At 46.9% G+C, this 20,503-nt stretch overlaps 1 protein-coding gene across 2 annotated transcripts in view; it reads left to right on the forward strand.

The window, feature by feature from the left end:
* The window catches only part of LOC136312775 (cadherin-23-like), a 355,498-nt gene that overhangs the window by 101,040 nt on the left and 233,955 nt on the right, over positions 1–20,503 (forward strand). For both annotated transcript variants that reach the window (XM_066242625.1, XM_066242624.1), the window contains exon 4: positions 20,214–20,356. In XM_066242625.1, the coding sequence (XP_066098722.1) occupies positions 20,214–20,356 (143 nt within the window). The remainder of the gene's footprint in view (positions 1–20,213; positions 20,357–20,503) is intronic.

The raw sequence follows: 20,503 nt of genomic DNA on the forward strand, positions 1-20,503 counted from the left end.
ACTGACAGAAGGCCCGTGCTGTACCAGGCATTGTGCCAGGCTCTGGGGACACAGTGTGGAGCACGGAACACAGTCTCTGCATTCAGGGGACTAACAGTCAGATGGAAGAGTCAGACCAGAGAAGCAACTAGTTAGGACACGGGGTGTCTTCGGTTGAGTCTGCTGTGGGGGAATTGAAGCCTTTTTGGGATGTCTGGGATTTATGAAGTGCTTTCTCTTCCGTTGTCTGATTTGACCCTCGTCACAGCTTTCTGAAGCAAGAACAAGGTCACTGAGGTAGTGCAACTTGCTTAGGTTACACAGATGGCAGTGGGAATGGGGCCTGGGTCTCTAACTCCCACAGTGGTTGACTCTGGACTCATGACTTACCTGTGCTGAGTCATAGTCTCTCTTCAATGTTAAGAGAGGTCGTAGTCCCTACCAGCTCCCGGTGTGGCGGGGTGGCAGTGGAAGACCCGGAATCAGTGGATGTAAAGTATTTTCTATGTCCTGGGCATCATGCACATATTTAGAGTTAGTATAATTATTATAGTAGGTGCTCAGGAATTTACCTGAGTGAAAAGCAGCCCACCTGCCAACTAGCTAAGAAGGCCCATGTTTCCTACTCATGAAACAGTGACTTACAACCTAGCAGAGAGAGGGGCTGAACCACTTGGAGGAATGGTCTCAGACTCTGTACTCATATGTCCCACCACCCCAATCTCAGAGGTTGTGATATGAGAGGTTCTTATATGCTCCTGGGATGAGGACAGCTTATTCAGTCATTTGTTCATTTGCTCATTTATCCATCTATCCACCCATCATCCATGCATGCATCCATCCATCCACCCATCTACCCACCACCCACACATCCACTCACCCATTTACACATCCACCCATCCACACATCTATTCATCTACCCATCTACCCACCACCCACACATCCACCCACCCATTTACACATCCACCCATCCACATATCTATCCATCCACCCATCTACCCACCACCCACACATCCACCCACCCATTTACACATCCACCCATCCACACATCTACCCACCACCCACACATCCACCCACCCACCCATTTACACATCCACACATCCACACATCCACCCACCCACCCCAAGAAAAGATAGGCCTGAGTAAAAACATTCAGAAAGTTCTTATGTTTCCCCTATTATTTTCTGAACCACTAATGTCCCTTTGAGATTTTCTTGGAAGAAAGGGTTTCTTGGCCAAATAAATAAATTTGGGGAAAGTTATATCTTCTCTACCACTTTGTAGGGCTTCACAATGCAGGTTAGTGTAGTAAAGGCTCCAAGAGGTCTTGCAGGAGAGAACCCTGTTTAAATGTTTTAAAAATGCAATGTTCCCTAGACCTTTTTGACCAAAGGACACTTTTTCACCGAGTACCGTTAGCCTCCAAGGGAATTAATGACTCGTGAAATACACTTTGGGAAGCATTTCTTTAAGCACAAAATCTTTTTTTAATTATAATGACTTGCCTGGAATATTCTTAAGATCTATTATATAGTACCTGCTTTCTTGCATGAGGATGACTCATCACTTAGCACTTTCTTGGCACATCATTGAACACATCACCAGAATAGCTCTTGGTGATGATGCATTGTCATTGACAGGAGCTAGTGAAGGGACTCCGATTATTTTAAGTTCTTACTTTTCAGAGAGTTTTGATCTTTCCCCTTTGTGAGAAAAAGCTGTTGTTTATTACTTCCTGTTATTGTCCATGTATCTACCTGATATTTCTATGAATTGAAGAAACAAAGAAACAATGTAATTGCATGTAAAGTAAGAGTAAATAGGCTCTGAGCAAGCACCTGACCACTTCTCTCTCTTCTTCATAATGAGCTTGAAATTGAGTGCATAGCTTTTGTAATCATGACTTTTAATCGCTCCGAGCCCTTTGGGGCTAGTTTCCTGCTTTCATCAGTGTTCTGGATAACTGAGTGTATGGGACGTGACCCTTGGAGCTGTTGAGTGTTACTAAACCCCCTGAAAAAAAGAAGGCCTCCTGTGAATCACATGGGGCTGGTGCTGAATAAGAACATTATCTTCAGGGTCACTGGTCCTGGTTTGAATCCTAGATCTCCTTCTTCCTACCTGTGTGACCTTGAGCAAGTTGTTAAGCCTCCCTGAGACTTTATCTCTTCATTTGAGTGTGGGAAGACCTTCCTCACAGATTTGCGGTAGATACATATTAAACGAGGTTGTGCATGTGAAGTGGCTAACAGGGTGCCCGTCATACAACAGGTGCTCAAGAACTGGTAGTAGTGACAAGGCTGGGACTAGGGTTAGGCCAGTGAGGTACCCAGGGCACAAAGTTAGGGGACACTCTGAGAGTCGTGTAAGTGCAGGGTCAGCATCCAAGAGTGAGAGCCACCGCAAGTGCCGCATCCTGGGTGCCTCTCCTATCTCATGCCCTGGCTCGTGGGATGCGTCACCCAGAGCTGCCGTCAGAGACTGAGGGCCTGGAAAGCCCTGATTGGATGAGAGAGACCCACACTCCCCCAGAGAACCAGCCTTGCCACCTATAACTGCCTTCCTGCCGGAGACTGCAAGTGAGCCTGCTGAGAAGACTGGCCCAAAAGAATAAGGGTGAAGATGGGCTGGGTGGGGGACAAGCCAAGTGTCTCCTGCATGGGAAAGGGGTTTGTTCACCTGGCATCTGAGTACAGGAGTCGCCACAGGCTCCCTTCCTCTCAATCCCTGAGTGGAGACAGGGCCTCTGCCAGCTGGGCTGGACCCTCACTTTCCCGTCAAAACTTTTAAAAACACCCCTGACCAGGCAGTGGCACAGTGGATAGAGCATTGGCCTAGGATGCTGAGGACCCAGGTTTGAAACCCAGAGGTCTCCGGCTTGAGCTCGGGCTCACCAGCTTGAGTGTGGGGTCGCCAGCTTGAATGCGGGATCATAGACACGACCCCCTGGATGCTGGCTTGAGCAAGGGGTCACTGGCTTGGCTGAAGCCCCCCAGTCAAGGCATATATGAGAAAGCAATCAATGAACAACTAAGCTGCCACAACTATGAGTCGATACTTCTCATCTCTCTTCCTTCCTGTCTGTCTCTCTCAATCTCTCATTTAAAAAACAAAGAAAGAAAAGAAACTTTTACAAACACAAACAGGCAAACATGGCATTTGCATAAATCTCATTAGAAAAAGTGCAAGTTTCATAAATCTTGTGATAAATTAGTATGATATCATTCTCAACGTGATGTATTAATTTTAGGGCAAAATGAATGGTGCTGTGATCATTGTGGGTAATTATGAGCCTCCACAAAGAGGAGGTGATTTCCGGAGGGGCTTCTCCAGCCTCCTTCGCAAAGCTAGGTGGGAGGGAGAGCAGGGGGGGGAGGGCAGGGTGTCTTCTCACCTGTGATTCTGGTCTTACCTTTCTGAGTTCCTTCTTTTCTTTCCACTGCAGACAGGTGAAAAGAGGCGCCTGGCTCTGGCTAAGGGACAGACAGTGGGGCCCAGGAGGGGACGGGATTTGAAGTCAGGCATTGAGGTCCAAATTACCTTTGAAAAGAACTTTAAGTGGCCAGGACCTAGACCCATGGCAGCTCTAACCCTGTGTTTCTCAAAGTGATGGCCCTCAGCATTGCCTGGAAACTTGTTAGAAACGCACATTCTGGACCAGCAACTCTGGGAAGGGCTCATGAATCTGCCTTTTAAACAAGCCCTGCTGGTAATTCTGAGGAAGGCTCAAGTCTGAGAACCATCCTCCAGCCCAGTGATGCTCATCTTGGCTGCACATTGTAGTTACTCCTCCAATAACGTCATTTCATTGTGTTCTTTCCTTATAATGTTGATGAGATGCCATAGGAACTTAACTCTTGTTTACGTCAATTAGCCAATGGTAACATTGGTTTCATTATAGTTTGTTCAGTTAAAGTCACAGAACCTATCAAAAACTTTAAGAGAAGTCTACTGTATAACAAAATACTGATGTCTGGACCCTGTACTAGACCAATTAATTAAGACAGAATTCTTACATGTTAGCCTGAGTATTTTTATTTGTAGAAATTCCCCAAGTGATGCTTATATGAAATCGAGTTGAGATCCACTGCTTCAAAGCCATGAATTAACTTTTTAAAATATTGATTTGGAACTTTTTGGACACAGGAAGAGGCAACAGACCAAATCATTTTTTTTTTTTTTCTTTTTCTGACCCACCTGTGGTATTGCCCCAGCTGAATGTGCCTAGGACCACACATGTATTTGAGGGTGTGGGGTCTTCTGGAGGACTGTTAGGAAGCTGGTCAAGTGAAAATGTCACTTAGAGCAGTGGTTTTCAACCTTTTTCCACTTAAGGTCTGGTGATAATAGAATTATTTCAGGGACTGCTAAGGCAGAAATCACTCTGAGCATAAGTGAATTTGACTAAGATCATTGGATCTATAATCTTCATATAACATCAGGGTGGTTAACTCTTTTGTGGACCAGCACGAAATTTTTGGAGAGCTGGTCCACAGATGGGGGGTGAAAAACACTGCCTTAGACCAATTAATCACAACCTTGGGGTGCGGGACACGGGCACAGGTATTTGAAAGCTCCAGGTGATTCCAAAGTGCTGAAGAGTTTGGGAACCACTGACCTGTGGGTTTCCCTACATTCCAATTTCTTGGATTAGTCCTGAAGATGGAAGGGTCCTCGGGGATCGTCTTGATCTTTGTTATCAACTTGGGCTGCCCTTGGGAATCTTCTGGGACTTTTGTGTTTGTTTGTTTTTAAAAATTCTGATGCTTGCATCCCTCTTCAGAGATTCGACATCCCTGGCCTGGGGTACAGCTGGGCATCTGCAGGTGTGACAGTGACACAGGTGCATCTGAAGTGCAGCCAGGCCTGCGACCCGTCAGCTGCAGCAGAAGGAAGTGACGCTGGGAGACAGCGGTCTGTTAGCAGAGGTTGCCCTCCCTGTGTTGCTCTGGCCCCTGCCACACAGTCATTCATATTCACACTGGAGGCCTGTGACGATGGGTGAAGGTCGCATGGCCTCTTTCTGAGCGAGGGGGAGCGTGAGTGGGAACAGGCAGGGTGTGCAAGTGCAGGGCAGGAGGGAAGTGCCAGGGCCCCTCTGAGCAGGAGTCAGCACGTGCCTGCGAGTGTTTGGATAATCTCTTTGTGAGCCTTTAATGGCCTGCAGTGCTCTGTTTATTTTAATGATAATGTCAAGTTCAATTTGCCATCATTTTTCCACTTTTCCTTTTGTAAAGTTAATTGAACAGTTCATTGAATTGAAAAGTTTCAGGAGAAGGGAAAAGAATACCCACCCCTCTATTATCACTGTTATTAAATCTGGTAACTACCACTTGGCTCTCCCAGCTCCTGTGACAGGACTTCAGTCCCTGTGGGCCTGGGAGCTACAGCAAGGACTCAGGAAGGTCAAGTAGAGCATTTCAGAGCCTCTTTATTCATGGCTATTTCAGGCTCAGGTTGCCGTGCCTGAGCACAAGGGAGTGTCCAGTCTGGCCTGGCCCCTGGCTGCTGGGCCTTCGGAGTGTCCCAACCAGACTGTGAAGCCTTGCCGCCAGGCTGAGTTGTCTGTGCCCTTTGCTCCTGCAATGTCACTTTGTACACTGTCTATGGCAAACAGAATCATAACCTTGTAGATATTTCAACTGGGTGGGACCTTGATGTGGTGTAGTAGGAAGAACACTGGGGAGCTGGGGACCAATCTGAGTCTCCACTCTACCACCTGTAGCTTTAGCTGGGTGACAGCGGACAAGTCACTGAGCCACCCAGCCCTGCTTTCACCTTTGTGGAAATGAGCTTGTTGACCTCATCAAGAATGCAGATGTGTGGCACACATACAGCTGCCCCTGTCACTACTCCCATTGGGTGCTGCCATGGACCAAGCATTCTTCCCTCCTGACTCGGGTGAAGCCTTGGCATCCTTCTCCACACATTGCCCACAGAACTGTGACCGGGGACCAGCATGGGTATATGTCCCACAGCCTGTTTGTCAAGCTTGGATTCTATTCTCCTCAGGACCTCTACGCTTTCACCATTGACATCAGTCCCTCATGGTGTCAGTGAGGAATGGAGGCTCAGAGTGGTGAATGACATGCCCATAATCACCAGGAACTCGTGCCTGAGTGCCAGCCAGTGTCAGCCATGTTAGTCCTGTGCTTGACTGCTTCTCTCTGTTAGTAGAGGAATTTCACTTGGGCTGCCTTTCTCTCGAACTTTCTTCTGGGTCTTTTGATCCTATGTCCCAAGTCCTCAACTCCCCACCAAAATGAGGCATACTCATACTGGGGGGGGGGGGGCGGTCACAGGCTGTGAACTAGGTAAACAACGGGAACACATTCTTCATCCATACGGGCTGGGACTAGACCCCAAACTCATGCTTCCCAATGAAAGGCCAGAGAAAGGCCAGGAAAAGCATGTGGCATAGTGGAAACGGAGGTCTGTGCACTGACTGTCAGCTCCAGGAGGGCAGGGACTTCTGTCTGTTTCAGTCATTGCTGTATCACCAGTACCTAGAGCAGTGCCCAGGATAGAGCACGTGCTCAGGCAAGGTTTGCTGAGTAAATGAAAGACTAATGGCAGCATGGGATTCGAAGGAGTATTGAATAATCCCAGCTCTGCCATGTGCTAGCTGTGTGACTTCAGACAAGTTACTTAACCTTTCTGTGACTCATTAGATTATAGGGGCTGAGAACACATTGGTGTGTGCTCCTAGGCTCAGTGGCCTTGACAGTGATGGTTCTCATTTCTCTGCTGTGCCAGAAGCAGAACAGTATCAGGTTTCTGAGACTCAGGGCCAGGTCCCTCGAATAGTGGTATTTACTGTCTGATATCTCCTCTTGTGCATTAGTAATTTAAAACAACATGTAGCTTCTACTGCTCCCACTACCAGAGCCTCTGAGGTTATATCATCCTGTTCTGTTTGTGTCTCCTTCTTCTCTGGTGAATTAGTTTGTCTCCTTGGCCATCTGACACCTGTATGCTCAGGTAAGCCAACTACTTCCCTTCTCTCACTCTCAAGAGAAAATTACCATGTTGCTGGCAGGGGATGAGTGGGCCGTGGAAAGCCAGAATGATTGAGGGGACCCCCCCCCAGTCTCTGACTCAAGAGCACTCACCTTTAGGCCAACTGAGTAACCCAGTGGTCCAGAGCTGCCTAAAACATGGGGGTCTTCATGGGGGTAAGTCTCTGAGGGGCTAGCAGAGGCTGTGTTTTGCTTGGATAAATGGCTTAGTGATCAATGCTGTGAGAGTTGTGGAGGAAACGTGAATTCTGAGTCAGACAGAAGGGTTCAAATCCTTACACTCCTACTTCCTAGCTGTATGACCTTGGGTAGGTCACTTTACCCCTCTGAGCCTCAGTTTTCTCAGTATGTACTGGGGACACTAGCCCTTCTCCATAGGGCCATTGTGAGAAGTAGACGATAGAGAATGAAAACCACAAAGCACGGTGCCCAGTGTGTGTGGGGGCCGGTACAAACCTTCCTCTACCCTCAAAGTTCAAACAGACATAAGACAGATTACACTGGGGAACAAAATTTTTGTTGCATCCACAAAAACACTTGTTCTTACCTAATTCAAGTGTGCTGATCTCAAATCTGACATTAGTTTTTCTCTGTAAGCTACAGTTTTCTTGCAATTCAAGATTTTAGGTTTTCATCTTATTGTAAACTTTTCAACATTTAGTTTAACATAATGAAGTAGAATGTCTTCTTGGGCATCATCTTTGTGAAAATATAATAATTTATATAATGCAGTAAATACACTAATACACTAAAAGATATGATTGCATCAGAATTTGTCTACAATTTTGAAATAGAACATATTAAAACACTTATTTTAATCATAAAATTTGCACAAAATTTATTTAAATTCTATTCAGGCAAAAATTTGCCTTTGTGTACTTGTTGAGGACAATCTCGTTTGATGCTCCAGCAGTAATCTGCTCATCACTAACAGCTCCAAGATTTTCGGGAAACTTATCAAGGTGACTGTTCAGAAAGTGAATCTTAACGCTCGTGTTACATCCAATGTCGTGGAAAGCCAACAGCATCCTTTGAACCAGAAGTTCATAGTTTTCTGCTTTTTTGTTGCCAAGGAAGTTCTTTGTAACTGCCACAAAAGACTGCCATGCTGCTTTCTCCTCCTTATTCATCTTCCTGGCAAATTCTTCGTCACGTATGAGGGTTCGAATCTGAGGTGCATTGAATATACCTGCTTTTATCTTCTCGAAAGACAAGGCAGGAAAAGCAGAAATAATATATTGAAAGCATTCACTTTCTCTATTCAAAGGCTGAACAAACTGCTTCATTAAGCCAAGTTTGATGTGAAGTGGGAAAAAATGACCATGTCTCGATTAACTACAGGTTCATTCACAATATTTTGCATCCCTACTTCCAGAGCTTCACGTTTCGGCCACTCCTTCTGTGTCCAGTGTTTCTCCCAAGCTCGGCTGTCCCACAAACACAGAAAGCAAGGATACTTTGTGAAACCTCTCTGTTGTCCTAACAGGAAATTTACCATTTTAAGATCCATACAAATGATCCAGTTATGCTCCTCATACTTCAGAAAGTCGAGGACAATTTTTATGTCATTATAATCTTCTCACAGATGAAGTGAATAACCAATTGGAATCGCTGCATAAACATTACTGTTGTGTAGGAGAACACATTTCAGACTCCGTTTAGAGCTGTCAAGAAATAGCCGCCATTCTGTTGGACTGTAAGTGGTAACACCTAGCTGGCTGAGAAGACTACTGATATCATGACAGTAAAAAAAGTGTTTGTCTTTGGAAAAAAGTCCACAAAAATTTGTTCATGCTTCCTGAAATGGGATACTTTAGCTCAGGGGTCGGGAATCTTTTTGGCTGAGAGAGCCATGAATGTCACATATTTTAAAATGTAATTCCATGAGAGCCATACAGCCACCTGTGTACATTATGCATTATCCAATAAAAATTTGGTATTGTCCCAGAGGACAGCTGTGATTGGCTCCAGCCACCTGCAACCATGAACATGAGCGGTAGGAATTGAATGGATTGTAATACATGAGAATGTCTTATATTTTTAACATTATTATTTTATTTTTTTTCTGAAGTTGGAAACGGAAAGCAGTCAGACAGACTCCCGCATGTGCCCGACCGGGATCCACCCGGCACGCCCACCAAGGGGCGATGCTCTGCCCATCCCGGGCGTCGCTCTGCTGCAATCAGAGCCATTCTAGCACCTGAGGCAGAGGCCACAGAGCCATCCTCAGCGCCTGGGCCATCTTTGCTGCAGAAGAGCCTCGGCTGCGGGAGGGGAAGAGAGAGATAGAGAGGAAGGAGAGGGGGAGGGGTGGAGAAGCAGATGGGCGCTTCTCCTGTGTGCCCTGGCCAGGAATCTAACCTGGGACTCCTGCACACCAGGCCGATGCTCTACCACTGAGCCAACCGGCCAGGGCCTACATTATTATTTTTTTAATTAAAGATTTGTCTGCGAGCCAGATGCAGCCATCAAAAGAGCCACATCTGGTTCACGAGCCATAGGTTCCCGACCCCTGCTTTAGCTGACCGGTGAAGTACATTCTTTTCTTGAAGCCTGGAGACTAATAACTCAGCTGCTTTCTTTGACAGGCCCAAGTCTCTTACTAAGTCATTCGATTCAGGTTGGCTAAACTGCTGAGGGGTTAATGACTGCTTGGCATCAGAAGAAGACCCTTCACATTCTACAACCATTTCCTCATGCATCTTATCAAAATACATTTGATCACTATGTTTACTTTCTTTGTCCTTAGAAGAAATAAAACCATTGAAAACTGGAACTGGGAGTGTCTCAGAGTGTGGGATGGGTCATATTGCTGAAGGAATATTAGGATATGTGATCATATGCCGTTTTTTCTTGCTGATGTCCTTTTATGTATCAGACAGAAATAACAGTCACTGCTGTGGTCCTTAGGTTCACGCCAAACCATGGAAATACCAAAAGGTATTCTTTTGTGTTTCCCTTTTGTCCAGTCATGAAGCATTTCCTCACAATTATGGCACACAATATGAGGAGCCCAATTCTTGTCTTGATCGCCAAGGGGAACTTGAAAATAGGCAGTATATGCACGTGTCACAAATGATGAAATATTGCACCTTTGACATTGAAGTGTGTAACAGCCACATATATAACAGAAGGTGTCAGGACTATTCTTACATTTATGCCTACTCAAAGAAGCCATGATTCGATCTTAAAACAGCCCTGGCCGGTTGGCTCAGTGGTAGAGCATTGGCCTGGCGTGCAGGGGTCCCAGGTTCGATTCCCGGCCAGGGCACACAGGAGAAGTGCCCATCTGCTTCTCCACCCCTCCCCCTCTCCTTCCTCTCTGTCTCTCTCTTCCCCTCCCGAAGCCGAGGCTCCATTGGAGCAAAGATGGCCCGGGCACTGGGGATGGCTCCTTGGCCTCTGCCCCAGGCGCTAGAGTGGCTCTGGTCGCAATAGAGCGACTCCCCGTAGGGGTAGAGCATTGGCCCCTGGGGGGCGTGCCGGGTGGATCCCGGTTGGGCACATGCGGGAGTCTGTCTGACTGTCTCTCCCCGTTTCTGGCTTCAGAAAAATACAGAAAAAAAAACCCAACAAAAAACAAAAACAAAAAAAACAAAATAAGAGGGTGTTATTATCAGATAATATTTTTTTACATTTAAAAACAACTACAGTTATGTAAAAGTGATGTTTGTAAAACATTAATTGCCTTGTGGTTATGTTCAATCCAAGAGTTGTTGGCTTTTAACTCCAATTTAAAAACCAATGCATGCCATTAACTATAACAAAAAGAAATTAAAATGTCATAAAAACTAGAGCATGCACCAAAAAACGGATTTCAGATTTGGAATTAGCTGTGCAGAAATATATAGAAACAGTTTTAAAACCTCATGCAACAGGAAATGAAAAAAAAAATTTGTTCCCCAGTGTTAGCAAGAGAGAATAACTGAACTTAATGCATGCATATGTATGGGAATCCTGCCTGCATGCGAGTCAGGGACACCATAGGCAGGAGCAGTTCAGAGACAGGAAGAGGGCTGTAGGTGTATAAGACTTTCAGAGCGAGGGATCAGGTAAGATGCCTTGGGAACTTCAAAGGGTCATTGCAGGATGATGAGAAGAGCAAATGTTTAGTAAATAAAGGTTTTCCCTGCCACATAGGTAGGTCAAAAAGTTATCTGAAAATCTCTTATTATGGGAAAGACCCCTAATTTGAGTTCTTCTAGGCAGTTGAGTTTTCTTGAACCTGAAGCTAAAATCGCCTGTAACTCAAAACACTCCTCCTAGCACAGAGCGCATTTTGGTTGGCTTGTTCTGAAGCCCCACAGGTGTGTCACGAATGGTGGTTTCCTTTCCTTGAACAGTTCATGCTATATACCCGTGTGAACTGAGCTGCAGGAGAGAGGGTATGCAGATGGCCTCTGGCTCTGGAGACAGAGACAGCTCCCTTTATCCGGGGCAAGGGTGTTCAGATGAGAGTGAGGACGCTGGTCAGTGCAGGGCAGGCTTGAGGCTACCTGTCTCTCAGGAGAGAGGGGCCAGGGCCAGGTCTCACTCTGGCTTCCGCTAGGAGTGTGTAGACAGAGTCTAGGACAACAGAAAAAATATTGGCTCCCCCGAGGTCAAACCAAGTTCAAGGTCCAGAGTAACTAGAGGGAAGGAGCCTGACTGAAGGCAGGGGAGCAGGACGGAAGGACCTAGACAAATGAGATTATTCTCAGGAATCAAGGCACTTAACTGGCCTGTCTTATCCCAGAGGGCAGACAGATGAGATGCAGGCTCCAGGGCCAGCCCTGGCTCCAGGAGCCGGTCCCAGGTGAGGGGGAAGGCAGAGCCCCTGGCTCTGGCAGAGACCAAGGCCAGGGCAGCCAGGCCCCTTCAGACTCGGAGGAGGATGGTGCACTTCCCTCCTGGTGGTGGTGGAGGGTATGTAGCGTCCTGATGCCATGGGGTGGGGGACGGGTTAGTCTCAGAAAGACCTGGCCATAACCCCTGGCCGATAGTCTGCGACTGGGGCTGGGGGCTTGCCATCTGCGACTCCTTGGCTCAACTACTCACCAACAGGCAGTCCCACCCAGTGGTGGGATTCAAACAATTTAACAACTGGTTCTCTTCCCTAACAACCATTTTAAGTATAAAAAACAATATACCAAAAGGTAATTTATTATTTCATGCATTTAATACTTAAATAAGAACAATAACAGAGGTACACAATATGCTGTGGCACAGATGAATGTTAAAAAAGAGTAAGGAATGTAAATTTGTGATTTCCACATTGGGCGGCTGCCCAGGTGCCCACCTTAGAGAGAACGCTGATTACAAGTACCATTTTAACAACTGGTTCGCCAAACTCAACAGAAAGTTAGGTATCTATCTGTTCTGCCAAACCAGTGAGAACTGGCTGAATCCCAGCACTGGTCCCATCTCAAGCAGCCTCTCCCAGCCAGAACGCCTGAGCCGCCCTCTGCAAAACGAGAGGCGTTTTTGTCTTTTTGGTTCTCTCTTTATCCATACTAGTCCCTGTTTCTGAACTTGCCTGTAGTCTTCTAGCCTGATTATCTTCTTCCAAAATGCCCTGAGCCCAACAGGCACAGAGCTTGGCCCTAGATTCTTGGCCTCTGGATAGGAAAGGACAGCAAATCAGGGCTGATGTGAAGTTCTTTTAGGTCACAGATTGTAAAAGGCTTACTCTCAGATGCCTAATAGGATTGATTAATAGTGACTGCATGCAACCCAGTATTGTGAAGGATTCTGAAGTTGGCTATAGACTCTACAGAAAAGGGACCTGTGATTGATTAGAAATGTCTATATGGGCAAAGGAATTAACTACTAGCTGGATGCCACCAAGAGAGGGGCCATAGTTAATTATGGAGGGGTGGGGCAATTTTTCTAGTGTATCCCAGAACAACAGTCTCCACCTTCAAGAGGTGATGGTCTCTCTCTACTGTGCAGAGGTACAAACAACGAATCAGGGAGCAAGAGAAGAGATAACTTTGTGATGGAGATGGCATCTGAGCTGTGCATTTAAGGGTGACTGGGATTTGAGAGGCAGTGAGAGGAGGAAGGGCCTTCCAGGCGGAAGGACCAGCAGTGGCGCAGGTGTAGAGACTATGGTGTGCTGGAAGGATGAGAGCAGTCTGGCGGGCTGAGCGCGGGGCTGCCCTGAGAAGACTGGCCAGGGATCCAAGGGGTGACAGGTGGGAGGAGCACTGGCCATACTGGTAAGGAATTCGGTTTTAATTCTGCAGGAACTGTGGGGGAGGGGGTTCTGAGGGGAGGTGGCACGAAGGTCTGCTCTAAGAAGATGCTGCCTCAGGAAGGAGACGTGGTGGATTCTCCTGACCCTTTACTCATTCTGTAGCATCCTCTTTGTGTTTTGGGAAGAAACACAGCCATCAGCCTTTCTCCACTCAGAAAAATAAGCCTTGCAGTCTGCCCCTGCCTTGCCTGAGTGTCTGGCCCACCCCAAGCCTGGCAGGCAACGACGCACAGCTTTCCAGGAGCGCACGGCACAGCAATCCCAGCAAATAACAACAATAATAGTAATGACAGTCATCGCGGCGACCAGCATGGGCCCAGCAGGGTTGCAGGGGAAGCTTTGATTGTCCATCCGTTGCCTGGAAGATGGATTTAGCCTGCCTCTCAGGGACTGAGGCCACTGTGGGGAGCTGAGTTGTCAATCCTGCACCTCTCAGGGATGTTTGCAGCCCACTGAGATCTGCATCCCAACCTGGGACCCTGGACTCCAAGACGGGGTACGCTGCCCCAGGATGGGAGATATTGGGCCTCCAGATGGGGTGCAGGGCCAGATCCTGAGAGAATGGAGCCCAGCCAGCGCCTGACTATGATTCTGTCCACATCCAAAGCCAAGTGCCCCTGGTTTGAGCATTATTAGATTTTGATTAGACAGGCTTTTTCCTGTCCATTAGTGTACATAATTAAGAATTAACTTGCTGTACTCTCTCCTCTAGTCATGGCTCAGAGATTTTCATGACTTTTGGAGGCTATCTTCTTCTAACACCTCTACGCAGTTGGCAGATTTTATTTATTTACCCACTGGCTTTTTATTGAGTACCTCAGGGATGCCAGCCCCTATGTTACTTACCATACAACAGGGAACCTGAATGCCAGGCTGCTGCCCCAGGATCTTGGGGCAGGCAGGCCAAAAGTCAAATGAAGAAACAAGATCAGCTCAGGAAGGAGAGGGCTGTGGAAACTGAAGTTGGCTATAGACTCAAGAGAAAGTAGTTAATTCCTTTGCCCATGTAGACATTTCTAATGTGGCTGGACGTCTCTTTAGATAGATTCTGTGTGATCAAGTATTTGAGGAAGGCCTCTCTGAGAAGGTAATTTTTGGCCTGAGAAATGGTTAATGAACAGCATGGAATGACTGCAGGTTGGAACATTCCTAGCAGAAGGCGCAGCCAGGGCAAAGGCCCTGAGACAGCCACAGACTGTTTAAGAACAGAAAGAAAGCCATGGGACCGAGGCAGGTAAGCCTGTGGAACCTGAATGAGAGGCAGTGGGAGGTGTAGTCTTGGGCTAGATCACTAGGACATGTTTTAAGTTTTTGATTTAAATTTTTTAATTGTGATAAAATACACTGCATGAAATTTACCATTATAACCATTTTTAAGTGTGCAGTTCAGTGAAGTTAGGTACATTTACATTTTTGGGCAACCAGTCTCAAAAACTCTTTTCATCTTGCAAAACTGGAACTCTGTATATGTTAAACAATTCCCTGTTACCTATTTTCCCTGGTTCTAGCAACCAGCCTTCTACTTTCTGTCTCTTTGGATTCCAGAGAGGTGGAATCATACAGAGTTTGTCTTTTCGTGGCTGGCTTATTTCACTTGGCACCATGGTGAAGGTTCAGTAATGATTGAGCACATGTCAGAATTCCCTCCTTTTGAAGGCTGAATAGTATTCCATGGCATACATACACCACCTTTTGATTATTCATTCTTTTTTGAGGGATCCTTGGATTGCTTCCATTCTTTGGCTGTTGTGAATAATGGTGCTATGGAAATAAGTATGCAGCCATTTAAGTTCTTTAAAGTTTCACTTTTCTACCCATGAGGTTAGACCGGGTCTCAGCCTGGGCCGGGTTGGCATAGAGTGGAGGGGTTAGCTAGCCTCACTAGGTTCCCTTCCCGGTGAGGGTAGGGAGGCACAAAGCAGAGTCCTCGGGCAGCACTGATTGAGCCAAGAGCCTGAAGACTTAGCTTTTAAATCACCCTGAGGCCTGAGGGGCTTTTCTCTGCTTCTAAAATGTGAGCCGTAAACCAGACTGACTTACAGGCAGTACTCACAGGTCTTATTGTTTATGGCCAGCATCCTTTCTGATTGGTTGATGCCTGTACTGTGCCCATTGTTAAGTATTTGAATACCATCCTGCTATAAACCAGTCTCAGGACTTCCAAGACTGGCTGTGTGGCAGAGTCTCTTGCAGAGAGAGTGGGGGCTACTGTTTAAAAGTTTATACTCTGCACTCCCCTCCACCAGGCAACCAAGTCAGTGGGACCTGCAAGTCCATATTGTAACAAGCTCCCCTGATGGTTCTGATGCCCTAATCTTAGGGCGTGTCTTATGTGGGTTCCCCCAGAAGCAGACCTTGTGATGAGGACTCAAGTACAAATAGCTTATTGGGGAGGAAATTCCAAGAAACACAATTGGGGCAGTGAGGACATGAGACAAGGAAGGAAAGGAAGCCATAAAGACGCATTATTGAACAGTCAACAGTGTGAGAAATTAGAAGTGAATCCTGTTGGGGAGACGCTGAGAGCCAGTGTAGACATGACGTCTGAGCTAACCCCTGAGAGGTGAGGGAGCTGGTGTTTATCCCCCATCTCACATCAGTCATTCTTTGAGTGCTGCCACCCGGGACATTTGTTCCCTGCCACTTCTGGTCTGTCCTGTGTATGGGAGGAGCAGTCACTGATGGTGAGAATCCGTCAGGCGAGAGTTCCGGGGCTAGCAGTGGGAGGCTGGGTCATGTATGTGATAATGGTACATGCTAAGGCATGGTAAGTGTTATACCAATAGCATCTACTATGTAGTACTGCTCCATCTCTCCCCATACAGGGAGCACCTAGCCCCAGGGAATCATTGAGTGTCCTCCTATGTCCTCATCTGTTGTAGGTAGGAATGCAAATGGTGCAACTGCTGTGGAAAATAATTTGGTGGTTCCACAATGAGTTAAACATAGAATTACCATAAAACTCTGCAATTCCACTCCCAGGTTGATACCCAAAAGAACTGAAAACAAGTGTTCAAATAAAACCTTGTCCACAAATGTTTATGGTAGTGCTATGCACAACCTCTAAAAGGTGGAAACAACCTAAATGGCCATCAACTGATAAATGGATAAACAAAATGGGGTATCTCCACACAGTGGAGTGTTAGTCATAAAAAGAGATTATGTGCTGATACGTGCTACAACACGGATGAACCTTGGAAACACGCCGAGTGGAAGAAGCCAGACACAAAGACCCCATATGATTCTATTCTAGGAAATATCCAGACAAGGCAGATTCATGGCAGACAGAAGATTGGTGGCTGCCAGGGGCTAAAAGAGGACAAATGGGGGGTGGCTGCTTCCTTCTGGGGTGATGAAAATGTTCTGGAAACATAGTGGTGATGCCTGCACCACATTGTGAATGCACCTAATGCCACTGAATTGTACAGTATAAAATGGCTTAAGTCAGTGGTTTTCAACCTTTTTACGGTGAAAATAGGAGAATTATTTCAGGAACACTAAGGCAGAAATTGCCCTGAGCATAAGTGAATTTGACTAAGGTCATTGGGTCTGTAATCATCACACAACATCAGGGTGGTGAACTCTTTGGTCGACCAGCATGAAACTTCTGGCAGACTGGTCTGTGGAAAAACACTGGTTTAAATGATACATTTTATATGAATTTTACTGTAATGAGAAAGAAAGAGAGGAAGGAAAGCAAAGAGATGGACTCTAGCTATTGCATAGGCTAGGTTGCTGGGCGTACTGTGTTTGTCTCAGGTGGGAAATGAGCCCAGAGTGTGGATTGTGTGCACCAGGGCCACACAGTCAGGGATGGCTCTCTCGAGTGGCTGCTTCCCTGGGCATTGGGCTGTAGTTGGGCCTCTCATCTTGGCCTCATTTCTGTAGGAATGGTACAGACACAGGCGAAGCCAAAGCCATGCCCAGCTTCTGCAGAGTGGCAGAACAGCGCTGGGTGGGGGAGTATGTGCCCAGCTGGAAAATTGCCGGGTGTCTTGTCTTAAATATAATATTAAATCGGTACCTTTAATTAGTACACTTAGAAAAGGTCACTGGCAATTACCTGGGACACAAAGAAAGCGTGAGCAGGCAGGAGCCTGTGAGAAAGCTGAAAAGGACCATTTTGAGCAGCACATAATTGAGGGGAAAATGGATAAAAATCCAAGAAATTACAGGGTGGGTGACAGCAGCTGATGACCCCATCCCTGTCCTGCCCAGCACCCCCTTCCTTGGTAGGGCCTGAGATTCAGGCCTCAGAGAGCCATTTGAGATATTGGGCTGAGTAGTGAAACTTTGGCTGGAAGGCCATTGTGGCTCTCTCAGAATCCCATTGGCCAGCCAGGAGCTTGGCCCCACACCCCAGCTGGGCTGGACCCTGAAGGAGGGTGGCAGGTGAGTGTTCAGTCCAGGGGCTACTATGGACTCATTGCTGCACTGTGGATAAGCAGGGCCCCTATGGGCCTGTTTCCTCATGTGAATTTCCCCAAGGCATTGGAAATAGCTCAGTCTTTCTCAAACTTTGCCACTGAAGGACCCTTGAAGGTAATGAAAAGGAAAGATGTATCCCTGAAGTCTGGGGGAGATTGGAAATTCTTTTACAGTTTTAGGTTGTGTCTTTATAAATAAATGTTACCCTGTGTTCTCAATATATGTATTTCTGTTTGCTTTAGTATAAAATAATCGCTTTTCATTGAGCAGCACAGATGCTCTGGGAGGATGTGCTTGGTTTCTCCATGACCTCACAGTATCTGCTCCTTTCTTCCCTGGAAAGAGCACTGTACTGGGAGTCTGAGGGTCTGAGAGTCTGGGAACCTGAGTTTCAGTCCTGACTCTGTTGCTCACCATTGTACTTCAGGGATACCTTTAGTTTCCCCACCTTAATGTGGGAAGATTGAGCTTCTAAAATGGCCTTTAAGGTTGTTTCAACTCTGTTTCATGATTTTGTTCCTCCTTATCCCGCATGTCACCTCCTCTCACCACCTGGGATGCTGGCCTGTCCTACTCTGCTGTGTGACCATGGAGAGGCTATTGACTCTCTGAGCTTCAACTTCCTAATCTGTAGACTTGGTGTGAAGATGACTACCAAACAGAGTTGCTGGGAGGATTTGTGAATGGGCTAGCACCATATCTGACATATCATGATAGTCCAATGATTGCTCCATATCTTCCTTTTCCAACTGTTGGGCTCCAGTGAGGGTCTGGCAGGGTAACGTCTATGGAAGTCCTGAATATTGAGTTCACAGATAAAGTGTTGAGAGATATAAAGTTATGGAAACAAACATGGACTCTGGACCCAGAATGCTGGGATTTGAATTCATTCCTTGTCATATGTAACTATGTGGCTGTTGCAAGTTACCTGATCACTCTTTGTTGGCTTGTCTGTTAAGTGGGGAGACTAGCAGTAGGGATTGAATTATATAGTACACAGAAATCCTTTAGCCCAGTGTTTGGGGTATGGTTAGTACTCAGAAAGGTTAGCTATCATTGTCATGTTAGAACTGTCCTTTTAAAAGTTCACCTAGGAAAGCTCATTAGTGTTCTTTTCTAGATAACACTCTCAGAGTTTGGAATCCCTCCTTACTTAGCTTGATCATCAAGAGCTATTCAGTAAATATGACAGTCAGTATTTGCAGAAGAGTGTCCGTCCCATTTCATAGCATAAACTGAGGCTTTGAAAGAAATGATTTGCCCAAGGCCGTGGTTCTAATAATTTAACCAGTCCTTTAAGAATCAGATGAAGACTATAGACTGTCTCTGCAGAATATAACACATTATTTACTCTTAACATTTTGCACATTTCCTGGGGGTATGAAGGCCTCCTGAAGCTAAGGTGACCAGCTGATCCAATTGCTCTGGACCTTCTGGTTTTAGTATGTGTTCTGCCTCAGACCCAGACAAGCTGGGGTGGTTGGTTACCCTGAGGCTGCCTAGGGAGGCTGCGAACCCCAGGAGATGATACACGATGCTGGGACTTCTTAGGCAGGGCTGTAGGCCAGGCATCCTGATGCCCAGGGCGAACTCTGGCCAGGCTCTATGTCCTGGGAAAGAGTGATACCTCGATCTTTTCCTCGTGAACAAGAACTAGACTTTGTCACCCAGTGCTAGACTGGAGCTCCTTGAGGCTGGGCCACATCTTCCCACCTTATCACTTTGAATGAATGCCAGGTTTTACAAAATATTCTGAATTATAAAGGGTGCTTCCATTTGCAAAAGACTGAAATCCAACTCAACTGACTCAGGCAGAAAGAAAACGTGGGGAAGGGTACTGGTTCCTGTAGCTGAGAAGTCTGGAGGATGAACGGAGCCAGTATCAGGCACAGCTGGCTGCAGGCCCTCACACCATCAGGAGTCTCTGTCCCTGTACCCCTTGCCTCGGTTTCCCCCTTCTTGGCCTCGTTATCAGGTGGGCTCTTCCTGTGTGGTGCCAAACACTGCAGCCAGCAGTGCCAATTTTGCAACCCCAGTGGAAGGAGAGCTCCTTTTCCCCGGTAGTGCCAGCAGAAGTCCCAGGGTGAGCTTCAATTGGCCGTCTTGGGCCACATGCTTATCCCTGAGCCAATCACTGTGACCAGGCAGATGGAATGCTCTCATTGGCCAGAGCTGAGTTGTGTACCCACCTTGGAACATAACCACTGAAAGGTTGGGGGCCTGTTTTCATTTGAGCCACTAGAAGAAGAGGCTCTCCAAATTAAAATAAAAGGGGGGGCAGGTGGAAGTCATAAGTGTCTACTACACATCCAGAACATGGTGAATGATGGTTCCCTGTTACTGGCACGTGCACACTGTGACATGTGGCTAGGGCGGAGGTGGGGAGCCCGGGTCAGAGCCAAAGATGCACAAGGCCTGCAGTGGTCAGTGACCTGCTGGGGAGCTCTTGGTTGACTGTGCCCTGCTGGGATTCAGCATCCTGAGTAAGGTTCTGAGCACTGGACCAGCCTCCCATTTTTGCCTTCTGCTTTCTCCCTTGGATACTCCAGGTTCCTCTGTGACACAGTTGCTGGCCCGAGACATGGACAATGACCCGCTGGTGTTTGGAGTGTCTGGTGAGGAGGCGTCCCGCTTCTTTGCTGTGGAGCCTGACACTGGTGTGGTGTGGCTCCGGCAGCCGCTGGACAGAGAGGTATGACCCTGCCCTGAGCCCTGCCTCAGTGCTCTCCTGGGGGGGCAGACTGTGGGGGAGGAGGTATGACCCTGCCCTGAGCCCTGCCTCAGTGCTCTCCTGGGGGGGCAGACTGTGGGGGAGGAGGTATGACCCTGCCCTGAGCCC

Source organism: Saccopteryx bilineata, chromosome 9 (assembly GCF_036850765.1).
Source record: "Saccopteryx bilineata isolate mSacBil1 chromosome 9, mSacBil1_pri_phased_curated, whole genome shotgun sequence".
Classification (NCBI taxonomy): domain Eukaryota; kingdom Metazoa; phylum Chordata; class Mammalia; order Chiroptera; family Emballonuridae; genus Saccopteryx; species Saccopteryx bilineata.